General features: G+C 53.2%; 2 protein-coding genes across 2 annotated transcripts in view; one reads left to right on the forward strand and one right to left on the reverse strand.

Annotated features, from left to right (window-relative positions):
• Positions 1-6,029: 6,029 nt before the first annotated feature.
• On the reverse strand, positions 6,030-12,874 carry LOC125147631 (collagen alpha-1(III) chain-like). Its single transcript, XM_047824689.1, has 3 exons — positions 12,743-12,874; positions 8,018-9,566; positions 6,030-6,721 (listed from the first exon to the last, which is right to left on the reverse strand). The coding sequence occupies exons 1-3, from the start codon at positions 12,872-12,874 to the stop codon at positions 6,684-6,686; spliced, it is 1,719 nt and encodes a 572-aa protein (XP_047680645.1). The 3' UTR covers positions 6,030-6,683.
• Positions 8,768-20,633, forward strand: part of PTPRE (protein tyrosine phosphatase receptor type E) — a 163,313-nt gene continuing 151,447 nt past the window's right edge. The window contains exon 1 of the mRNA XM_047826153.1: positions 8,768-8,919. The gene's annotated coding sequence lies outside the window, so the exon portion shown is untranslated. The remainder of the gene's footprint in view (positions 8,920-20,633) is intronic.

Consider the following 20,633-nt stretch of genomic DNA (forward strand, 5'->3'; position numbering starts at 1 on the left):
CTTGAGGCTCTGCTCCTGAGTCCACAGACACTCCTCCTTTTCCAGAACGTTCATCATGTCAGCTTCGAGTTACTGCAAAACAAAACAAAAGAGAACAATAAGAAACAGACAAACAAACAAACCTCAAAACACAGCGACGACACCCTCCTCGTGCCTCTGCCGACAGATTTGTTGGCATTTTTAGTGGCTCGAATGTGGTCAGGCACCCACAGGCCTAGTGTTTGGGGGAGGAGGTACTGGAATTGCTTTGGACTCATTTTGAGTTTGGGGAGGCGGAAGTTACGACCTTGCTGCAAGTCCAGAACCTTCCACAATGATGTCTGGGAGTCTCCCAGGGTGTGAGAGGGACACGGTGTCACCCGTCCTGTTCCTTGTCCGGGGAGCAAGGAAGCCCGGAGCTCCTCCAGGAAAGGGGCTACATCTAGGACGGGCTAGGGCAGACCAACACTGGGCGAGGGGCCGGGGGAGGGAGATGTCAGGGCCCGGGGCACAGAGGCCACTGCACACAGAACACGGTCTGGGGCATGAGGCCCCTACAGGCGGGGGCCAGAGCGAGAGCAAACTCCGGGGCGAGGGTCACAAGAGCAGCCAGCAGGTGGCTTTGAGTGGGTCATTTCGGCTGCACTGTTATGACTCTTAACACAAGCATCTCGAATCCCTGAGTATTTTTGGTCTAAAGTAATTGTGTCTAAATTAATGGGCTAAGACACCATTTACTTTAGCTTAGTTGTAACAAAATGTCAAATGATGTACCAATAATATTTTCCTAGTATGTGAAAATAAACATGCAATTTGCATATGAAATGTTTAAAACGGCCATTCTTGCACTATCTGCCATCCACAGTCGTCTCTCACCTCCTCGACATATATCGCTGCTAATGGGATCTTACTCTGGGAAATGCCGGTCTGAACGATGTGAAGAAGACCGTGCTCCCTGTGTTGCCATAATGCAGCGGGACAAGCTCTTAACTTTTTTTTCTTTTTCACTACAATTTGAAGCTGCTGACTCCTTTTTCCATTTGTCACGCAGGTCACTATGTGTGTGGTTTTTTGGAAAAAAAATCACAAAGGCACCTTATGTCACACAGACCTCTACAGTGTATAATAGCGTTCATTTTACTCTTTGAATTAATTCGTGTACATCCATGCTTTTCTTATGAAATGCGTGTGGTTTATATGCACTTCGGGACATTTCAAGAGGACTGCCTTGATGGGATCCTAATTTCCCACGAAAGAGGCAAGTTTTTAATACATAAAAGCCTTTCTTGACATTGCAATGCCTCAAGGAGTCAAACATTTATTTATTTTTTTTTAATTTTTTTTTTCAACGTTTATTTATTTTTGGGACAGAGAGAGACAGAGCATGAACGGGGGAGGGGCAGAGAGAGAGGGAGACACAGAATCGGAAACAGGCTCCAGGCTCTGAGCCATCAGCCCAGAGCCTGACGCGGGGCTCGAACTCACGGACCGCGAGATCGTGACCTGGCTGAAGTCGGACGCTCAACCGACTGCGCCACCCAGGCGCCCCAAGGAGTCAAACATTTAATATTTTTTATCCTGCCTTAATAACTATCAGAAATAGCTACCTAAATCCTATGTGCCAAGAGTGCTTCCCGAGTATCTCAGTGCTGCGTTATGTCCCATCACCAACTTTTCCCTCCATCCCTAGAGCAAAGTGAAAATACATACGAGGCAAAAACCGGGTGGATAATAAACTATTCCATACGTGATAATGTTCTGTGGATTACACGCACAAATTTCACGCTGACAAACAAGGAAATTAAATCAGTCCCTTCTGCTAAAAGAAGTTGAAGGAAAAACACACTTTTGCTAAAGTGTAAACATTTCTGAGATACTTGATTTTTAAGCGAGGTGTAAAAAGATATTCCATGCATTACGAGATCACTTGGAGCAGATCACAGAAGTTCTGTGCCAGATTGTTTTATTATTTGGCTTCCCAGTGGTACCAACCATAATTTTTGGACATCAGTTTATTAAGGGCTTAAATCAAATTTTCTTAATCACACAAGAAGTAAAGTGATTGGAGTGTCTGGTCTGACTCTTGAGTTCAGCTCAGGTCAGGATCTCCTGGCCCATGAGATTGAGCCCCGCGTTGGGCTCTGTACTGAGTGTGGAGCCTGCTTGGGACTCTCTCGGTCCTCTCTCCCTGTCCTCCCCTGCTCATGCTCTCTCTGTCTCTCAAAATAAATAAATATACATAAAAAAAAGAAGGAAAGTAATTAATGGATTTGTTACTGTGAATGGAACAAAAACCTGTCCTGGTACGTACATCAGTGAACTTGTTTCCAAAAGAACCCCGCATACACAACGTATTGTAAAAGAAACCACCCGCCTTCTCTATTTACATTTACTCTCCTCTGTGAGAAATGACATATGGACAGGGATGCTCCTCGCGGCATATTTGCCTTAGAAAACAGGTGGGGGGCACCTGGGGGCTCAGCTGGTTAAGCGTCTGACTCGTGACTTGGTTTGGATCAGGACACGATGTCATAGTTCATAGGTTCCAGCCCCGCGTCGGGCTCTGGGCTAACAGTGCAGAGCTTGCTTGAGATTTTCTCTCTCCCCTTCTCTCTGCCCCTCTCCCTCTTCTCCAACCAAATAAAAAAATAAACCATAAAGAAAAGAAAAGAAAAGAAAAGAAAAGAAAAGAAAAGAAAACAGTTGGGAACAACCTAAGTGGCTTAGGACAGAAGTGCAGTTGAATAAATGTGGGTGTATCCACCCACAGGCTTCAAGTGGCTACAATGAATATTTGTATGAAGCGTATCCACAGAGTACAGCAATTCAGGCGGCAGAAAATCCCTATGTGTATCTTTTGTAAATGTCCAAGGTTCCTCTGGAAGGATAGGGAAGAAACTGGCTACTGACTTTGTCTCAGGAGAGACGAACCGGCTGTCAGGGGAATAAGGAAGTCAGCGAGACTTAGGTTTTTCAGTTTCATTTTTAAAAACGTTTTGTATTTTGAGCTGTGTGTGCGCATTCCTTATTTTTTTAGGTATGATGTCAGCTGCCATTTAAGTAACAGAACCACATAACTTGACTACACATTCTAACTGCGATTCTGAACAGCATATAGCATAGAATTCTAAGTGCTACCTATGTGTGTGTCGTGCATTTAACGTTTCTTCAAAAATCTTTCACTCGGTGCCATTTAAGGTGCTGGCTGAGTGCTGAAGATGCAACATTCATGGGGACTCGGCCTCTGGGGAAGGGATCCATGGAGACAGCTAGAGACCAATGCAGTAAGCAGTTAAAATAAAGGTGGCAAATCCAGTTACAACCATGACAGAGTAATAGATACCACATTTAGCCTCCTGCCATCCACAGGCATGAAACAGGAAAAAAAAAAGTGTGTGGTAAAGGGTGTTTTTGGGTCAATGGACGGCCATGAACCTGGAGAGGATGGGGGCGTGGGGGATGGTCCCATTAACCCCGCGTGCTGGCAGGGACGACCTCTGAACGGCAGCCTGGAGAAGCAAAGTCACTCAGAGAGCAGCGTTCTTTCTGAGCAGAGGACACAGCTCCCAGTCTGTGGCCAGGAGGGCTGGAGCATATGAGGAGGGCACCGAAGCAGAAAAGTTGTGCAGAAAAGAAGCAATGGCTTTCTGCACGAGAGCCCTAAACTCTTCCCTCTCGTGTGAGCTGTGCATCATCAGGATGAAAACCTTGCTTCCTAAAGCCTCTACAGGGGGCTGTGAGAGTGGAGGGGATCCCACGAATTCCGACCAGCTAGGGTGGAAAGACCTCGTCAGATGCGTTAGGCGTTCAGTTCCGGGCTCAGAAAAACCATGCTTATGACTGGGGCTACCAGAGCTCTGGAGAAAGGGCTTCTATCAGCTTAAGCTGATAACGTGAAAACGAATCTAGACTCCCAAGAATGCAGACAATTAAAAAATTAGACGTGCAAGGGCACCTGGGCGGCTCAGTCAGCTAAGCGTCCAACTTCGGCTCGGGTCATGATGTCCTGGTTCGTGAATTTGAGCCCCACATCAGGCTCTCTGCGGTCAGCGCAGACCCCGCTTCGAATCCTCTCTCTCCCTCTCTCTCCTCCCCTTCCCCCCTCTCAAAAATAAATAAATATGTAAAAAATTAGACGTGCAAAGGAACAGGAAAATAACCAGGACAAAAAGCATCAATAGATGCAAAGATGACACAGATCTTAAAATTAGCAAAGAGCTCAGAGGTGCCATCAGACGTACATCCGAGAATTTAAAGGAAAAGACGAAAAAACGTGGGGAACCCTGGCAGAGAAATAAAAACGAACCAAATAAAAATTCTGTGACCTAAAAATACAATATCTGAAAGGAAACACTGAATGGACTGAACAGAGGATTAAGCACTGCAGAAGGAAAGATTGGCAAACTTAAATATTCAGCTAATGGAACCTACCCAGACTGAATCACAGAGACAAAGAAGGACTTAAAGGTTTGGAAACCTTCAGTGACCCATGGGATAATATTGGGAGATATCACGTACATATAGTTGGAGTCCCAGAAATGGGAGAAAGTAGAAAATATTAAAACTAAAATAATGGCTGAAAATGTCCAAATTTCATGCAAACTATAAACCTATAAGCCAAGAAGCCCAGCTCATCCTAAGTGTGATAGACACAAAGAAAACTACACTAAGATGTGTCATTTTATTTTATTTTATTTATTCTATTTTTTTTTTTTTTTTTTTTTTGGTGCAAAAAGGTGATTCTGTCACAGCACCGGGACAGGACCCATGGGCAGAAAAGAGCTGCCCTGGGATTGTGGGGAGTGACTGATCATACACTTCTGAGTTTGTGGGAAGAGGGGGGATACTATTTTAATCACATTTCTCAAAAAACAAGGAGGCGATCTTAGAAGCAGCTGGAGGAAGAAGATGCATTTCCTAAAGTACGGATATAGGTAGTAAAGCATCAATGCGCCCCCCCCCCCTCCAAATGTCGCTCTGTGAAAGAAACCATAAGTGAAAAAGTTCATTGTATGATTCCATTGATGTGAAGATCGAGATTGGGGCCCCTGGGCGGGGGGGGGGGAGGGCGCCTGGGGGGGCTCAGTCAGTTGAGTGTCTGACTCTTGACTTTGGCTCAGGTCATGATCCAAGGGTGGTAGGATCAAGCCTTGTGTCAGGCTCCACACTGAGTGTGGAGTGTGCTTAAGATTCTCTCTCTCTTTCTCTCTCTCCCTATGCCCTCTCCCCACTCATGTGTGCTCGCGCTCTCTAGCTCTTCCTAAAACTAAAAAAAGAAAACACAAAAAACGACCCATGGTAAAAAGTACCAGAGCAGGGCTGCTTTGGTGGGATTTGGGAATTTTCTGGGAAGGGACATGTGGGGACTTTCTAGGGTGATGGAAATGTGATTGGGACACTTTTTTGCGTATTTGTCTTTATTCATAAAACTGTACACTTAAGATTTGTATAATTCACCTGTATTATTCATCAACAAAAAGTAATGCAAGAAAAAAAAAAGAGTTAAAATGCTCCGAGACCCCCCTGAAGGAGGAGACAACTGCTTGTTTTCCTGGGAGACTGGAGAAATCTTGCGAAAATCCCATTGTCTCGATTTCACTGGTTAATAACTGTTAATACTTGGGCATAACTTGGAGAAAGAGCAGGAAGGATAATTGGGTAATGTAAACATAGAAAGTTCTGTACCCCTTGGAGTTATTTGTTCTGGCAGGTTCTAGAGATCAGAAGAGCCATCCTGTGTTTTCCTCCTTGTGGGCACTGGTCCTAAAGTCAGTGTTCCTTGCTTGTCCTGCCCTGTGGCCAATCAGTTGCCAAGACGTTCTGATTTTGTCTTCCAAAGTCCTGTCATTTTATGCTAATGTCTCTGTACAGTGTTTAAATTTTTTTTACACGTTTTTTATTTATTTTTGGGACAGAGAGAGACAGAGCATGAACAGGGGAGGGTCAGAGAGAGGGAGACACAGAATCGGAAACAGGCTCCAGGCTCCGAGCCATCAGCTCAGAGCCTGACGCGGGGCTCGAACTCCCGGACCGCGAGATCGTGACCTGGCTGAAGTCGGACGCTTAACCGACTGCGCCACCCAGGCGCCCCTCTGTACAGAGTTTAAAAGCAAACTGTGATGTGCTTCCTCCATACCAATTCTGCCTTTTTTTTTTTTTTTTTTTTTTTTTGTTTATCCTCCTAGAGAGCATTTCTGGCCCGAGTGTTTTAATTTTAGCTGACATCTACTGGGGCCTTTAAGGTCAATGAGCATAATCTGTGTTACCCTGAACTCGAGCCCAAAGTCTCAGCCCTCAAATAAAACGAAGACAAGACACACAGCGAGGGTTAAGAGTAACGGTCTCAGGAAAACTGCCTCCAGCCTCCTGCGCGTTACAGGAAGGGAGCTGCAGGGTTTGGGGGGGAGCAGGGCTCCCTAGGTGGGATTGAACAGGAAGTGCTGATGGGGGCTGATTTAGCAAGCGCTGGGGCCTGGGTCTGAAAGAGGAAGATGGCTAAGTGGTCAGGATGGCAAGAGGGAGGGTAGATCCTTGAAGCCTAGGGTGAGAAGAGGGGAGTGGTCTCAGGTGTGAGAAGCTTGAGCAGGAAGAGAAGCCGAACGGGGAGGGGCAAGAGGGATCAAGGGGCTTCCGAACGGGAACCAGCACGACCCTGGCTTCAATGCCTCTGACAACATGCTTCAGCGTGACGATGACGGATGTCTTCAGACTCTAGAAGAAGTGAAGGGATGCTGCTTCATTCCTGGAAGAATCCAACAGAGAGGATGTTACCAGGAGACAGGAGCCATCTGCCCCTCATCATGTTACCAGGGCTGTTGACTTTCCAACAGCAGATGTCTGACAAAGGCGACTTGTTCCTCTCTTCTTGTATCACGGTCTCTGTCTCCACGGCCCCGCAGCGTTAACAAGCAAAACCGTGCTCCCCGGGGCTTTGAAATGGTGGCCTTCACGGACACCAGCCTGGCTCCGTAGGCCACCGCAGCAGGCACACTGAGACCTGGGTGATGTCACTGGCCTACCTGGGCCCACCCACCTGGGCTGCTCCCGCAGGGACGCTGGGGGGGGGGGGGCGGGGCAGGGGGAGGGGAGCCGCCTGTCCAGCTGGGCTCCGAACACAAGGCTGCCTGGTGCTGCCCGCTGGGCCCCTCCTCCTCTGAGCTGCCGGCCCACATGTTCTCATTGACACCTCCTGGCTATCGGGGCTGTGTGAGGAGCCTGAGACGGAGATAGAGAGGTGCTGGAGTCCCTCATGGCACGGACCGTCTTGGGGCTCAAAGCCCCGACGCGATCGGGGCGGGGTGGGGGGCTAGTGGCTGACCAGAATGACAGACACCAGACCAATGGGTATATCTCAGAGAGAGTAGCAGAGGACGGGAGTGCCAGGCGATTTTCCGGGGGCAGAGGGGAACAGCCCGGGTGGGGAAGAGCTGGGCTCCAACAGGGAAGGGGTGCAGGGGTGAGGGCCCAGAGCAGCCGAGATGTCAGGCAGAGGTGAATCCGAGGTGGGGGGAGAGGTAGAGACGGGGATGCTCGTGGAGAGGCTGAGTCAGAGCAAGACTGGCCTGAGATGGTGGGAGAAGGGGCAGAGCTTTGTGGAGAAGCTCTCCTTGGAGTCTCCTGCATACGGATGGTGGAGGGAGCCCTGGAGTGGGACCGGATCCCCCAGGCACAGTGGGGGGGGGGGGCGGGACAGGAAGGGGAAGCGGCGGCGTTCAAGATCGCCACTGTCACACCCTCTTTACCTCCTGTGCAAGGGAAGCTTAACTCTGGGCAGGTCAACTGTGGACGGTCTCAGCCAGCAGGTGCCCCATCCCTCCTCAGTCTTTGGGGTCAACAGCTCTGTGGGCAACAGCCCCTACTGCCCCAGGCGTCGCCTGGAGGCTATGATGCAAGGTCGGGTTCTGTGACCTCACTGCCACCTTCTCCAGTTGGTTCCCGCATTCACAAACCCGGAGCAGTGAGGTCCCCACGGCAGGCATGCAATCTCCCTCAGGAAGGCCAGGTCTTGGACCAAGCTTCGGAACCGCAGTGATGTTACCTGTATCCTTTCTGCCCTCCGGATTGGAACGCCCGTGACTCTGACACCTGCCTACATAGCGCACAGCAGGTCGCCTGGAGAGCAGTCCCCGAGAGCAGCAGGTCCCGACCCTTCCTGGCAGCGGCTCTTCCTCCGTGTAGGTGGGTTTCCCTTTGCCGGCTCTGCCTCCTGGACCACCAAGCCCCTCACCAACCAGGTGGTGACCCCATCCCCTCTTCAGCGAGGAGGACACCGGCTCGGGAGATTTTCCGGGCTCTCTCTGTACTTCTCGGAACCAGAAGCGGTACAGGGTGCCGCGCGCTCCCTTGTACCCCCTGCGTGACCCAAAGCGTGTCCCCAGCCAGGTCACTTCCCGGTGCCCAGGGCCAAGGCGGGGTAGGAAGGGCCTTTCCCGCGCGGAAGAGCGCCTGTCACACCTGTCCCCGTCGGTGGGCACGCGGCTCCGGGCAGTGGCCCCCCACCCCCACCCCGGCCAGGGTCTCTCCCGGGGAAGGGGCGCCAGCCTGGGAAGACGGACGTCCAGCGAGCGCGGCGGGGCGCCTCCAGGTGGGGCTGGCGCCCGGGGTGCGCTCCCCGCGCCGGACGGCAGGCGTCGCCCCCGCTCCTCGCTGCGCCGGCCCCCGCCCCCGCCGCGGAGCCCGAGCCCGAGCCGGAGCCGGAGCCCGAGCCCGAGCCCGAGCGCGAGCGGAGGAGGCGGCGGGACCCGGCAAATTTCCTGCTCGGCTGCGGGCGGCTGGAGGCTGCGCCGGCGGCGCCCGGACCCCGCGGCCTCCGCGCGTCCCACGACCCTCCTTGGCGCCGGCGGGGACCGAGGGGCGCCCCGGAGGGCGGCGGGCGGGCGCCCGGGAGATGCGGAGCCGCCGCGGCGGCGCGATCGGCGCGACCGGACCGGCCCCCCCGAGGTGAGCGCGCGCGCGCGCACGGGGTGCGGGCGGGGGCCGTGCGCCCCTCCGGGGACCGCGCGACCGGGGCGGTCGGAACAGGCCGGGGACGCCGCCTGGGCCGCCGCGGCGGGAGGGAGGGGCCGCGCTCGGGCGCCGGGTCTCGGAGCCGGGTCCCCAGAGGCCCCGCGGCGCGCCGGGTGCCGGCGGCTGGGGACGGCTCGACCCCGGCCTCGGCGCCTCGGACCCCTCCCCTCCCCCCCGCCCAACTTGGCCACCACCTCGGCGGCTCCCGCGCTCCCTCTCGGGAAATCCGCACCCGGAGCGCGTGTCTGCGGGTGGCGACAGTGCCGTGGGTCGGCGACAGGGACGTAGGTGAAAGCGGGCGAGACCGAGAGGGGGGTCCCACGGGGTGTGTGGAGGGCCACACGATGCAGGCGTGGAGACGGGAGCCTTGTGAGAAAGTGACTCGGAGTTGCGCCAACTCTGGGAGGGGCGCGGGCCGCCGTGCGGATGCCGCCCCGAGGGTCCCGCGCCCTCGCCTTGGCAGGGAGGGGAGCGTGGAGGGCCGGAGGGCTCCCAGAGGTGCCGCGGGGACACCCCCGGCGGCGGGCAGGCCGGGCGGGTCCAGGCAGGACTGCCAGGATCCGCAGTGGCGGTGCGGTGACCTGTCAGAGCGCCTGGACCAGAGGTCAGCGCGGTGCCACGCCTGCGGGCTCGGGGGCCCCGACTGGGGACGGCTGGCAGACCTACGGGGAGAGACGCAGAGCCAAGCCCTGCCAGACCGTGCTGGACCTGGCCTAAATTCCTTCCTGGCGTGGCCAGCCTTTCCAGAAAGGTTAACGTTATGCTTGCCCAATTACATTAATTTGTCTTGAATCAGGACCACTCTAGCCGAGTTTCAACGCAGGAAACTCAAGGAAAGAAGAACGTGGCCCTGTGCTTGTGTTTTCCCGTGGAAGGCTGTTGAGTTGAATGCTGCTGGCCGCTTGGTTTAGAAATCACAGCCTCCCTGTTCAGTCCGCTCTTGACCCCGGGTGCCCCTTGACCCAGAGTGCCTGGAGGTCTTTGTGTCTCCATGGTGGGTGAAATTCGGTCTCTGTGAAATAAAGACCCACGCCCATCCAAAGTGTGAGTGGAGGGGGCAGGGAGGGGAGGGCATCTCTCTCAAACCGGTGCAACAAGCCCAGGGAGGGCCTCCATGCGATGTGGGGGAGGGGGGGGAGGGGTGCTGGTGGCGTGGGTGGCTAAGGCTGGCTCCTGACTGCGATGGGGCAGAGCTTTGTGTGCAAATAGCATAGGGGTGTGTGCTCCCTGAGCACAAGCTCTAGGCCTTCAGGGAGGCAAAGGCCAGCTGGTGATGTGGACCAGGCCCAAGAGATGGGTCTGTGTTCTCAGTCAGGAGCCTGTAGGCCACCCGGCCCTTCTCAGACTTGGCTGTGCCTCTGACTGTGACCCCAGGGACAGAGGTCTTCGATCGCTGGGGTGAGTGATACCCCCGCCCCCGCGAGGAAAACAACAACAACAACCCTAGACTCCCCTTGTGTTGACATGAGCCGGGAGCTGGTTTTGTCCCTACAGAAGGGAAGGTTTTAGATTGAAAACATATCAAAATCTATGGCATCGCCCCCCCCCCCATTCCCCCTCCCCCCGGAGCTGAGTCAGTGTGGGAAGTGGATGACGGAATTACAGTCCCTGGGGCCCCTGGGAGGCCCGGAGTGAGCCGGAAGCAGCGTGGCCTCGTCCCCATGCTGTGCACAGAGGCCACTTCTCGAAAGCGTGTGCAAACCACCCATCCCGAGAGTGGCCGCCACAGCCGCGGGGGAAGGCGCGTCGGAGGGGCGGCATTTGCCGGGTGGTTAGTGATGAAGCCGAAATACAAATTTCAGTTGGTCAAAACCTAGGCCTCCTTCACACTGCGCCTCCGTGGGTCCGCTTGGCTCTGTGTCCACTGAGGTCATCGCAGCCCAGGCTGCCCCCTTTTATCAGACTCCCTCCTTGCAGGTCAGAGGGGAGTTTCTAGTCCGGACCGGCCCTCGGCAGTTCTCCTTCCCGGCTGCCCCCGTGACATTTCTCCTGGAATATCAGTGCCCCAGCTCGGGGTTCCCCAAGTCAGACCTCTGATCCTACGCCCCCACCAGCCCAACACTGTCCCCCTGTTTTCCTTACCCGTCTGATGGCACCAGCCTCCCCACCGGTATGGAAAGACAGGCTGGATTATAGTTTCCCTGCGGACCATATCGTACCCTCAGCATCCAGCCAAGCACCTGACAGTGGGCTGGTCATAACTGTCATCGGGCACATGAACCCATGAGGAAGTGAAACGTTTTAGGAGCCCATCTTCTGAAGCAGGTGAATTCGTGTCTTCTCAGTGGGCGTCAGCGGGGCTGGTAGGCGGCCACACATCCTGCTGGGGTCGATTGGACTGGTCACATCGCCAGTTCTTCTGGTGATGCCGAACGCACCTGCTGTGGACGGGGCTGGACCACAGAGACTCCAGATGACCCCTGAGGAGGCAGGCTTGGGAGCAGTGAGGGGACACGGAGGCAGCTCTCCTCGTCCCTGCACTGGAGTTCCACCCCCAGAGCGCCTGCTGTCGAAACAGGAACGGATGTATCCATTGGGATCAAGACTGGCCTTCTTAATATTTGATTATCACTAAGGAGGAAACTGTGAGCTTCACGAGCATTTCCAGTTCTTCTTTGGCAGGTGCGTCCTAGTGAACCCATGGCTTGCTACTCCCTGAGGGCACTGCCATGCTTTCCAGGGCCTCGGAGGTAGACCCTTGCTCCACGCCTGCCCTGAATCTCCTTCTCCTCTGTCTCCATCTTGAGGGGCTCCCCACAGCCTTCCTGACCCCTCTACCTAAGAAAAATCTCTCTTCCTTTCAGTTCCACAGAAGGTTAACTCTACCTGTTCTGGAGCACTCATCAGACCCTATTTTGATTTCCAGTGGGCTTGTCCAAATAGCTTATCTCGTCTACCAGGTGGTCAGTGCTTCTAGGGTAGAGGATGTGTCTCTGAGAGTTTGGGCTTTGAGTTCAGGTATGGATTTACATAAATCCTGGCTCAGCTGTGACCTCGGCTGAGCTCTTCAAAATTGACACCTCGGTGTTCTCCTCCCTAGAATGGGAGCGATGATCTCTACTTCACGGGGCGGTTTTGAGGGTGGCAGATGATACGTGGAAAGTGCAAGGCAGATGACTGGCACCCAGTAAACCGGGCCGGGCTACAACACCTGAAGTTGTGCCCTGCATGCGGTAACAGAACCAGTGACGTCTGAAGGAGTGAATTAACCGAGTCACAACTCGTATTAACAGATACATCTCGCTCGCCATCCGAAGCGCTGGGTCAGATCGGTAAGGTGTGACATGCTAGGTAACTTCATTTTTTTGGTGATAATCCGGCGGATGATGTAAACGTTGTGTGATGAAGCATTTTACTCTCGTGACGTCGCCGCTCCCCTGTGCTCCAAGAACAAGCCCGTTCTTCAACGCGCTCCATTGACGCTGTGGCTTTAAGAGTGGTCTGTGAGGCAGAAAGGTGGTTCTTGCGCGTTGACCTGTGCTCGTGGACTGAATTAAGCCAGTCTGTGGGCAGGACAACACACAAGTGAGCCAAACCCGCACCAGGACGTACTGTGGGCCAGAGCCGGGTGTGTGCGTCCAGGGTCTAGATCCCCGATCTAGAACTGGAACGGCTTGTGGACTAGAACATGTAAACCGTGGAGCTGTGGACTGCCCCCGACACGCTCAGGACTTAGCATTTCTTACCTCCGCAGAGGGAAGTGTGGCACAGGCCGTCTCTGAGCCCCTCCTAGCGCCAGTGCCCTGACCGGTCTCACCCTGTCCCCAGCCGGTGGAGGCAGCACCGCCGAATGTGCGCGATCGGATCGGATCCAGGGCCCCGGCTGCCTCCGGTTCTCGGCTCGTCCCTTCAGCCACGCCTGTCTCCGCTCTGGGTACCGGGTCTCCATAAAGTAGGATGTGGCCCGTGGGCACAGTGGGCGCGCTTGTGTTTCGAATACGGACCCCAGACACGCCACAGATGTATCTTGGAGGGTTAGCCCTCTCGTTACTTTGTCATCTGGAGTTTTGCCCCCGGAGCAGGGTGCTGGGTAATACTCCAGCTGCTTGGGGTTTTGGACCAGCCACATCCGAGGTGATGGGGTCTCACTGAATTTTACTAACTTCTCCAGCAAACACAGGTGCACAGCGTGGGGGGGCTTCTGCCGGACGCGGGCACGGAGATCCCTAGTTCAGGGCTTACTAAGCCAGCTTTCATTTCTTCTCTTGGTCTCGCTGCTGTTCCCCAAATGTCATTAGTCAAAGTCTGCCCCATCCAGGTGTTGTACTCAGGGAGTTTTGATGTGGTTCACAGCCTCTTTGAACTTGAACAGCACCCGGCTCCGAGCCAGAAATGTGGGTATAATGCCTTTCTTTCAACTACATAAATACTTCAAAAGGGCTGATCACGCTTACGAAATAGAAAAATTTCAACGCCGTGTTTCAGAAAAACAACTTTTATATCGATTCCTATCGAAATAGGAACCAAATAAGTACTTTTAAAGGCTGTCTATTTTAAAAATATCTTTCCAATACAAATCAAGACTTTCCAATTAATATAGCCCATTCGTGCATCTTATATGAGAAAACCAAAAGGGTGAAAAAGTCTTCTTACACCCGGAATCAAATAAAAACTCCATCAGGAGGTGAGGAAGGGGGGGAAAAAAGACCCTTGATTATGCGCTAAAAATCTCAAGTGTTTTGGGCAGGTGTTTTGATGTCAGTGTTTCTTGGGTGAAGAACGAGAATGGATAGGAAAACTTGTGCGGGCCCCAGGCTGGGGTGCCGGCAACACTGAAGTTGACCCAGTAGGTGGGCTCATGGCGGAACAAGTGTCCAGGGTGCAGCCGTGTTCCCGAGACATGCGTGTGGCTGCGTGGTCCTCTCTGGGGGTGGGGGGACGCCTGTGCGACGCCTGGGGCTCACAGGACATCCAGCTCTTGTAAGTGAAGTGTAGACGTTGGAGGAAGCAAATGATAGTCCCGAGTGGGAGCCAGGCAGGGGCAGCGGAAGAGGCTGCTTGTAGAGGGCACTCCCAGCGAGGGTTTTACTTTTTCAGCACCGAGCTCGGAGCACAGACTTTGGAGCAAGAGGCGGGGTCAGACTGAGACTCATGGCACGGAAGCTTTGGACAAGTGACTGACCCTTTCCCAGTGTTTTCTGGTCTCTCTAATGAGGACAAGGACAGTGACACTTCCCAGACGGGGTTGGCGTGCGGCTGGACTGAGGTCACGTGTAGGGAGCCCAGTGTAGTGCCTGCCAAACCGGTCAGTGGCCTTTTCCTGTGCCCGGGAGTCAAGGGGGTGGCTGGCCTTCAGTCCAAGGATTGGCATAATCTGGGCTCGGATTTGTCTCCTGCCACATTCGCTTTGTCCTCAGGGCAAGTCACTTAATTCCCATTCTATAAACGCGGACATAATTTCCAGTTATCAGTGCCTGTAAATCTATTTGGACGTTTCCAGCTGAACGTCAGTGACCGATTTTTGTACCGGGGGCGGGGGGTGCAAATGAGTTCCATTCTACTCCTCAACCAAGATTTCAGAATGTCCCATCACATAACTACTTGATTACAATGTATTATTCAAAGTGACCCTTGAACGCAGCCTTTTTATTTTGTTTCCTATTCCAAAAGGACTTTGCAGTTTTCAGGCTATGTCTGTGTAGTAGGACTTTCGTGAGTCTGTTCCGTTGGCTCTCAGCAGACCTGGCCCGGACTCCTTCGCCAACACACTTGAGTGCCCTGGGGGTGGGGGGGTGGGGGTGCCCCCGCTGGAGCAGAGCCCGGGCGAGTGGAAGGTCCTGCCCCGGCAGGTTCCTCATTAAACCGCGGGCGCTCTGGTCTTCCTTTCTTCTCTAGTTCAAAAGGCCGGCTTCAAAGGTAGACACCCACTTGTCCGATCTGATGTCACGGCCCCGAGGCCTATGCCCACCTCCCCTAGCAGTCTGCTTGTCTGGGTTCTCGTCATGGGATAAAGCTTTTATTTTGCTGTTTGAAATCCAGCACAGGTGGAAATCCCTCAGTGAGAAGGGCTGTGTCTTCAGTGTGGCCTCTCACGTTTGAGTTCTAGGGCTGACTCGCTTCCTGGCGGGGGGGGGGGGGGGGGGGGGGGGCTTGGGGTGAAGGGTTTAAGGAGACAGAGAAGGAGAAGAGCAAACGTGTTACAAAACCCACTTGCAGTGAAAGGCAGGGCTCTTTTTGAGGTGAGAGGGGATGGGCCTTTGGGGACCCCGTGTCCCGCCATGGAGACAACTAGATCTTCCCTTCGGAATGCTCTGCTGGTTTTCTAGATTCCAGAAATGAGTGCTAGTGAATTAAGCTAAGCCAAGCATCTGTTCCTACAAATGTTCGTGTTTCTTTCCAGACCTTTCCTGTCCTCAGCGTACTTCTCCACTGTGGTACATACAGAAGAGAAAGTAAGAGAGGAAAGAGAGAAACAGAGTCAGAGACACAGAGAGAGACACACACACAGACTCTCAGACACTGACGTGTTTTTTCTTCCAGGATTTGTCATCTGAGGCTGCCGCCGCTTTCCCTTTAAACCCCGGGTGGGAGCCGGGGATCCTGGACACGTGTGGCCGAGACGTGTGGTCTGGGACAGTTTCAGAGGGCAAAGGGGTGGCATGGCTGGTGGCGTCAGCATATAGAGCTAATATTCAGAGCCAGGCCCTGGGAGTCTCTGACGCAGGACCTGTCGTCCCCCACGGTTACAGGAGAAAACCAGAGTGAACGAACAAAAAGCCAGAAAACTTGTGTCTCTGTATTACGTGCACGGATCTCCGGGAACTCTATTTGGGCTAACAAAATGCTGCCTTCGGGCGCTACTTGCTTTAATGACTAGAAAACATGTAAATGATCTTCCGAAGAGGGAGAAATATTCCAGCTTCTGAACTAGGTGCGAATAAGCCCCTATGCGATCTTGGCTGAACTATGACGCCCGTTAATGAAACTGGCCTTTGCTGCTGTCATTTCAAATCATCTCAAAACCTGCATGGTTACCAGTCAAATCAATTTCTTATCATTAACGCTTTTTTGTTTGTTTGTTCGTTTTCTTCAGGATATGGTTTTTCTGGCTCCCGGAGGAGCCTTGGTTTCGTAAACAGCCGAATGGTTAAGTACTGGATGTAAAGATACTTTGAAACAGTAGCCCAGCCCCGTCCTTAATTTTGAAGCCAGGCTGACTCAGCATTCTGTCTCCCCACGCTTGTGGCAGTACTTTATTAAGTGCATCAGTAATTCAATAAATTACTTTTTGCTAATGTGGCAAGCATCAGCTAAAGTTCAGTCATCTCTTGGAGATGTTATCCGTCCACCCGTTTAGATTCCTTTGAGCAAAAGCCTGATTTTGGCCCAATGTAATATAAGAATGCAAAAGCCAGAAATTTAATAATTTGGTACCACACCGTGCCAAGCTAGGCCCGCTCTGAGCTAGCCAACGATATTCTTTCAAAGGATATTTCTTGGTTTTCATCAAATGCTCATAGTGTTTACAAGTCTGTAAGGTCATTGAGAAGAGACAGGAATGTTAAACGTTTATTCGGTACCCACAGCGTACGTGCTCTGTGTTTGTACTGGTGTTAGCAAAAAAAGTCATGGCACCTGCCCTGTGGGTGCTCCGCGTCTGTGGGAGGCAGAATGCATCACTTCCAGGGTATGTTAAATGTAACGCTGGCTGCAGAGGGAGTCCTAGAGGGGCTTCACCGGATAGAACAGGCTTGGTTTCCAAGGATGTATTCCTGGCAGCCAACACGTCTAGAACATTCCAGATGGACGGCCTTCCATGTGCTTGCCCAGCAGTGAGAAGTAGCCTGTTCTGTCTGGGGAGGGTGTGTGGGTGGAGCTGGAGCCCAGGGATGGACGGGAAGAGACAAGAGGCCTGGAGCATCTGAGATTTTCTCCACGCTTTTGAAAGCCATTGAGGAGTGTGGGTCCACTTGATGGATCAACAGTTCTGAACCCGTTTGAGATCATGGCGGCCTTTGAGATTCGGATCATGGCCGCCTTTGAGATTCCGAAGAAGAATATAGATGGGTTCATCGGTGGAAAACTGCATGTGGGCCACAGGTTTTTTGGGTTTGGTTTGGTGTTTATGGTTTCCAGAAAATCCTGCCTGACCAAAGCCCCACAGTTTTCGACTGAGGAGACGACATACATCCGGGCCAGACATGGATCTAAGAGATGATGACGGCCTCAGATTGCGGGCTGCGTTTGAGGTGCCTTAGCAGAGCCAAATGGACTTCTTGAATACAGGTGGCTGACTCTACCAGAAAAGGTCTGTCCGGTGGGAGTTTCATCTTCAGAGTGGCCGTGACAACGTCAGTGCTTCACTGTGCTATCTGTTCTATTGTCGTCTTATGAAAACTTTGGTTACAGAGAACGTTCGTGGGTATCGGGCAGTATTCCCAATACAGTAACATGGAATCGGTCATTAAATTATGGCTGTGTCATTGGGAGAGCCAGCTCTCCCAGGATGTGGGGTAAGAATGGGCTTATGAAGCTCAATGTGGCCGGTTATCATTGGCCTCTGACACGTCCAAACTGGGAGTCACCCCGGTCCCTCTCAAGCACCCACAACTCTTGCCTTACGGACCTCGGAACTTGGAGCACCACATTTAAATTTCCGTTTCCAATGGAGAAAATCCATACGAAACAATGTGTTATCAAAGGGGTGGACTTTGCTCCTCTCGGGGACAGGCAGAAGGAGCCGTGGTCGCTGATGCACACCATATCCAGGGGACGGCTGACTTACGACCGGGTGGCCCCAGTCCGCCAAGCATCCTGGCAGAGTGGGGGGAAAGTCACGCAGTTACGGCAGGAGCGACTGGAGGAGTTTCTGACCCTGGTCGAGCCCCTTTGCCGATTTCTCCACGAGCACGAGCCTTCCTCCAAACTCCAGTGACCTGGACCAAGTGGGAATCACAGTTCTGTCTTCCATTCTGGGGGAAGGAAGTTTTACTGAGGGTTCTCTGGCTGGTAAAACATCCTCGAAAGTCACGGTGGTCCTAGATGATGGCCTAGCCCCCATTGCATTAAATATCCATTTTCTCCCTTCATTGTACAGTCAAGCCGGATCCTGGCAACCTTTCTGTGCAGAGCAGTTCCCGGGACTGACACAGGACTTGACAATTCAGCTGTACGTTTGTGCTCAGGAAACTGAATTCATTGCACACTGGAAAGCAACCTCTTGAATTTATTATCATCGAATAAAAAAAGAAAAGGCATTTAATCACTTTCAGTTTTTTCTTTCTTTTTTAATATTTTATTTATTTTTTAGAGTGACAGAGTTCAATGCGGGGAGGGGCAGAGAGAGAGGGAAACACAGAATCAGAAGCAGCTCCAGGCTCCGAGCTGTCAGCACAGAGCCCGACGCGGGGCTTGAACCCACGAACTGCGAGATCGTGACCTGAGCAGAAGTCAGACGCTCAACCGACTGAGTCACCCAGGTGCCCCTATTTTAATGTTTGTTTTTGAGAGAGACAGAGACAGAGTACAAGGTGGGGAGGGGCAGAGAGAGAGGGAGACACAGAATCTGAAGCAGGCTCCGATCTCGCAGATTCTCCGAAGCAGCAGAATCTGAAGCTGTCAGCACAGAGCCTGACGTGTGGCTCGAACTCACAAACCACGAGATTGTGACCTGAGCTTAACCAACTGAGCCACCCAGGCGCCCCTCTAGGTATTTCTTAATAACTATCCTCGTACGTTTTTAGGTGACCAAAAATATGTTTTCTGCACAAGTCTTCCAGTTTACCAAAAACCAAAGCCTTTTCACTCTAGATGGTTTCTCTGAGGTTTGGCGAACAATTTGACCGCCCTCGTGGAGTCTGAGCGGGTGGCCAGCTGTAATGTGGAGCCTGGGACCGGCCCAGGGTCACAGCCTCTGCCCCGGGAACCATTGTCCTGACCCAGATGAGCCTCTTTTCCTGTTCTGGCCGCCTTGGTGGGCTGACCCCTTCGTCCTGCCGTGTCTGCACCGTCCGTGTGGCAGGGTCTCAGGACGTGGAGGCCCCTTGCCTGCTTCCAGGAGGCGAAAGCACCTCACCTGTCTGTTTGGCTGGAGGTGCATCCCGACCCTGAGCGGGACCGGAAGGCGAGACCTCACTGCTCTGCACCTATCTCTTGTCCCCTTGGCCTAGGTCACGCCGGCCTGTTCTCCTTGGGTGTGGTTCCCGCCTGGAAACTGGCTTCCAGGTGTATTTTAGAAGGCCGTTGCAGGTGTATGTGCCGTGTGTAGCGTGCTTTTGTTTAGCGAATGATTTTTTATTTGTCATGTTGAAATGCATCCCCTGAATGGACGGTCAGGGCCGTGCGGAGATCAAAGGCATCGATTCAGGTTATTCTGCTTTGTGATGGATTCCGTTGTTGTCTTTTCTCTATAGCAGTGATTTGTACAAGTTTTGGGGAGATTATGCTTCCTTTAGCGGCCTGGCGTCTTGGCGGGCGGAGAAGCCTCAGAACTGGCTGGGGCCGAGGCTGGGGTGCAGCCTCCGGGGAAGGTTGCGTGAACCCCCGCACTGCACACGGGCGGGGCCCCTCCCTTCTGTCCGGGTTGGTGGCTGGATCGGGCAGACAGGAGGAACATCCCTGACCCCTTTTCTGTGACCTAGTATCATTTTAACCCCCTCTCCCCGCCCCCCCCCCCAGAGCCACCAAGCCTGCAGACGCACAGAACTGCCACCCGAGTGCCTTGACCAAGAGAGACTTGTCCCTTCTGTCCAGGCGGGCAGCTGCCAGACTAGTCCGCCACCTGGTGTTAGCGACTTCGGCCAGTTTTAAGGGTTGCTTTTTTTAAGTTTATTTGTTTTGAGAAAGCAAGAGAGCACGAGCAGGGGAAGGGGCAGAGAGAGAGGGAGAGAGAGAATCCCAGCAGGCTCCACGGTGCCAGCCCGGAGTCCTGGGCAAGGCTGGAAGTCACAAACCGTGAGATCATGACCTGAGCCGAAATCAAGAGTCGGTCGGTCGCTCAACGGACTGAGCCACCCCGATGCCCCTCAAAGGGTTGCTTTAAAAAAACAAAAATTAATGTTTATTTTTGAGAGAGCGAGAGAGAGAGAGAGCGAGCAGGCAGGGGAAGGCAGAGAGAGAGGGAGACCCAGAATCCGAAGCAGGCTCCAGGCTCCATGCTGTCAGCACAGAGCGCGATGCGGGGCTCAAACTCGTGAACTGCGAGATCATGACCTGAGCCGAAGTCGGACGCCCAGACGACTGAGCCGCGTAGGCGCCCCAAAGGGTGGCTTTTAAAAGGAGGACAGCTTGGGATAGACGAGGCCTAAACCAAATAAGAGAGCTGATGTCAGATTTTTGTCGGCTGATGGTGGGACCTTGGGAGCTGCGGGCGTGGTCATTTACACAGCCCTTTCATTCGTTCGTTCGTTCATTCATTCATTCATTCATTCAACAGATACTAATGGGAGACCTACCAGATGCTGAGGCTTCAGTGAGGAACAAAATCCACGGGTCCTGCCCTGTGTCCTTTACCTGGGGCCTGGGTGTCCCTGTCTTTCTGTCCATCTGCCCCTGAGATTCCCCTGAAAAGCCAGCAGTGCCCAGCTCAGCCTTGCTCTGGAGACCGTGTGTGGTGTGCGGGCCGGGGACAGTCATCGTGGGTGGCCCTGAGGCCCTGAGGTCCCCACAGGGGACCGGGAAGGCCTTTCCTGCTGGGAACTGTGTGGGTC

Source organism: Prionailurus viverrinus, chromosome D2, assembly GCF_022837055.1.
Source record: "Prionailurus viverrinus isolate Anna chromosome D2, UM_Priviv_1.0, whole genome shotgun sequence".
Lineage (NCBI taxonomy): Eukaryota > Metazoa > Chordata > Mammalia > Carnivora > Felidae > Prionailurus > Prionailurus viverrinus.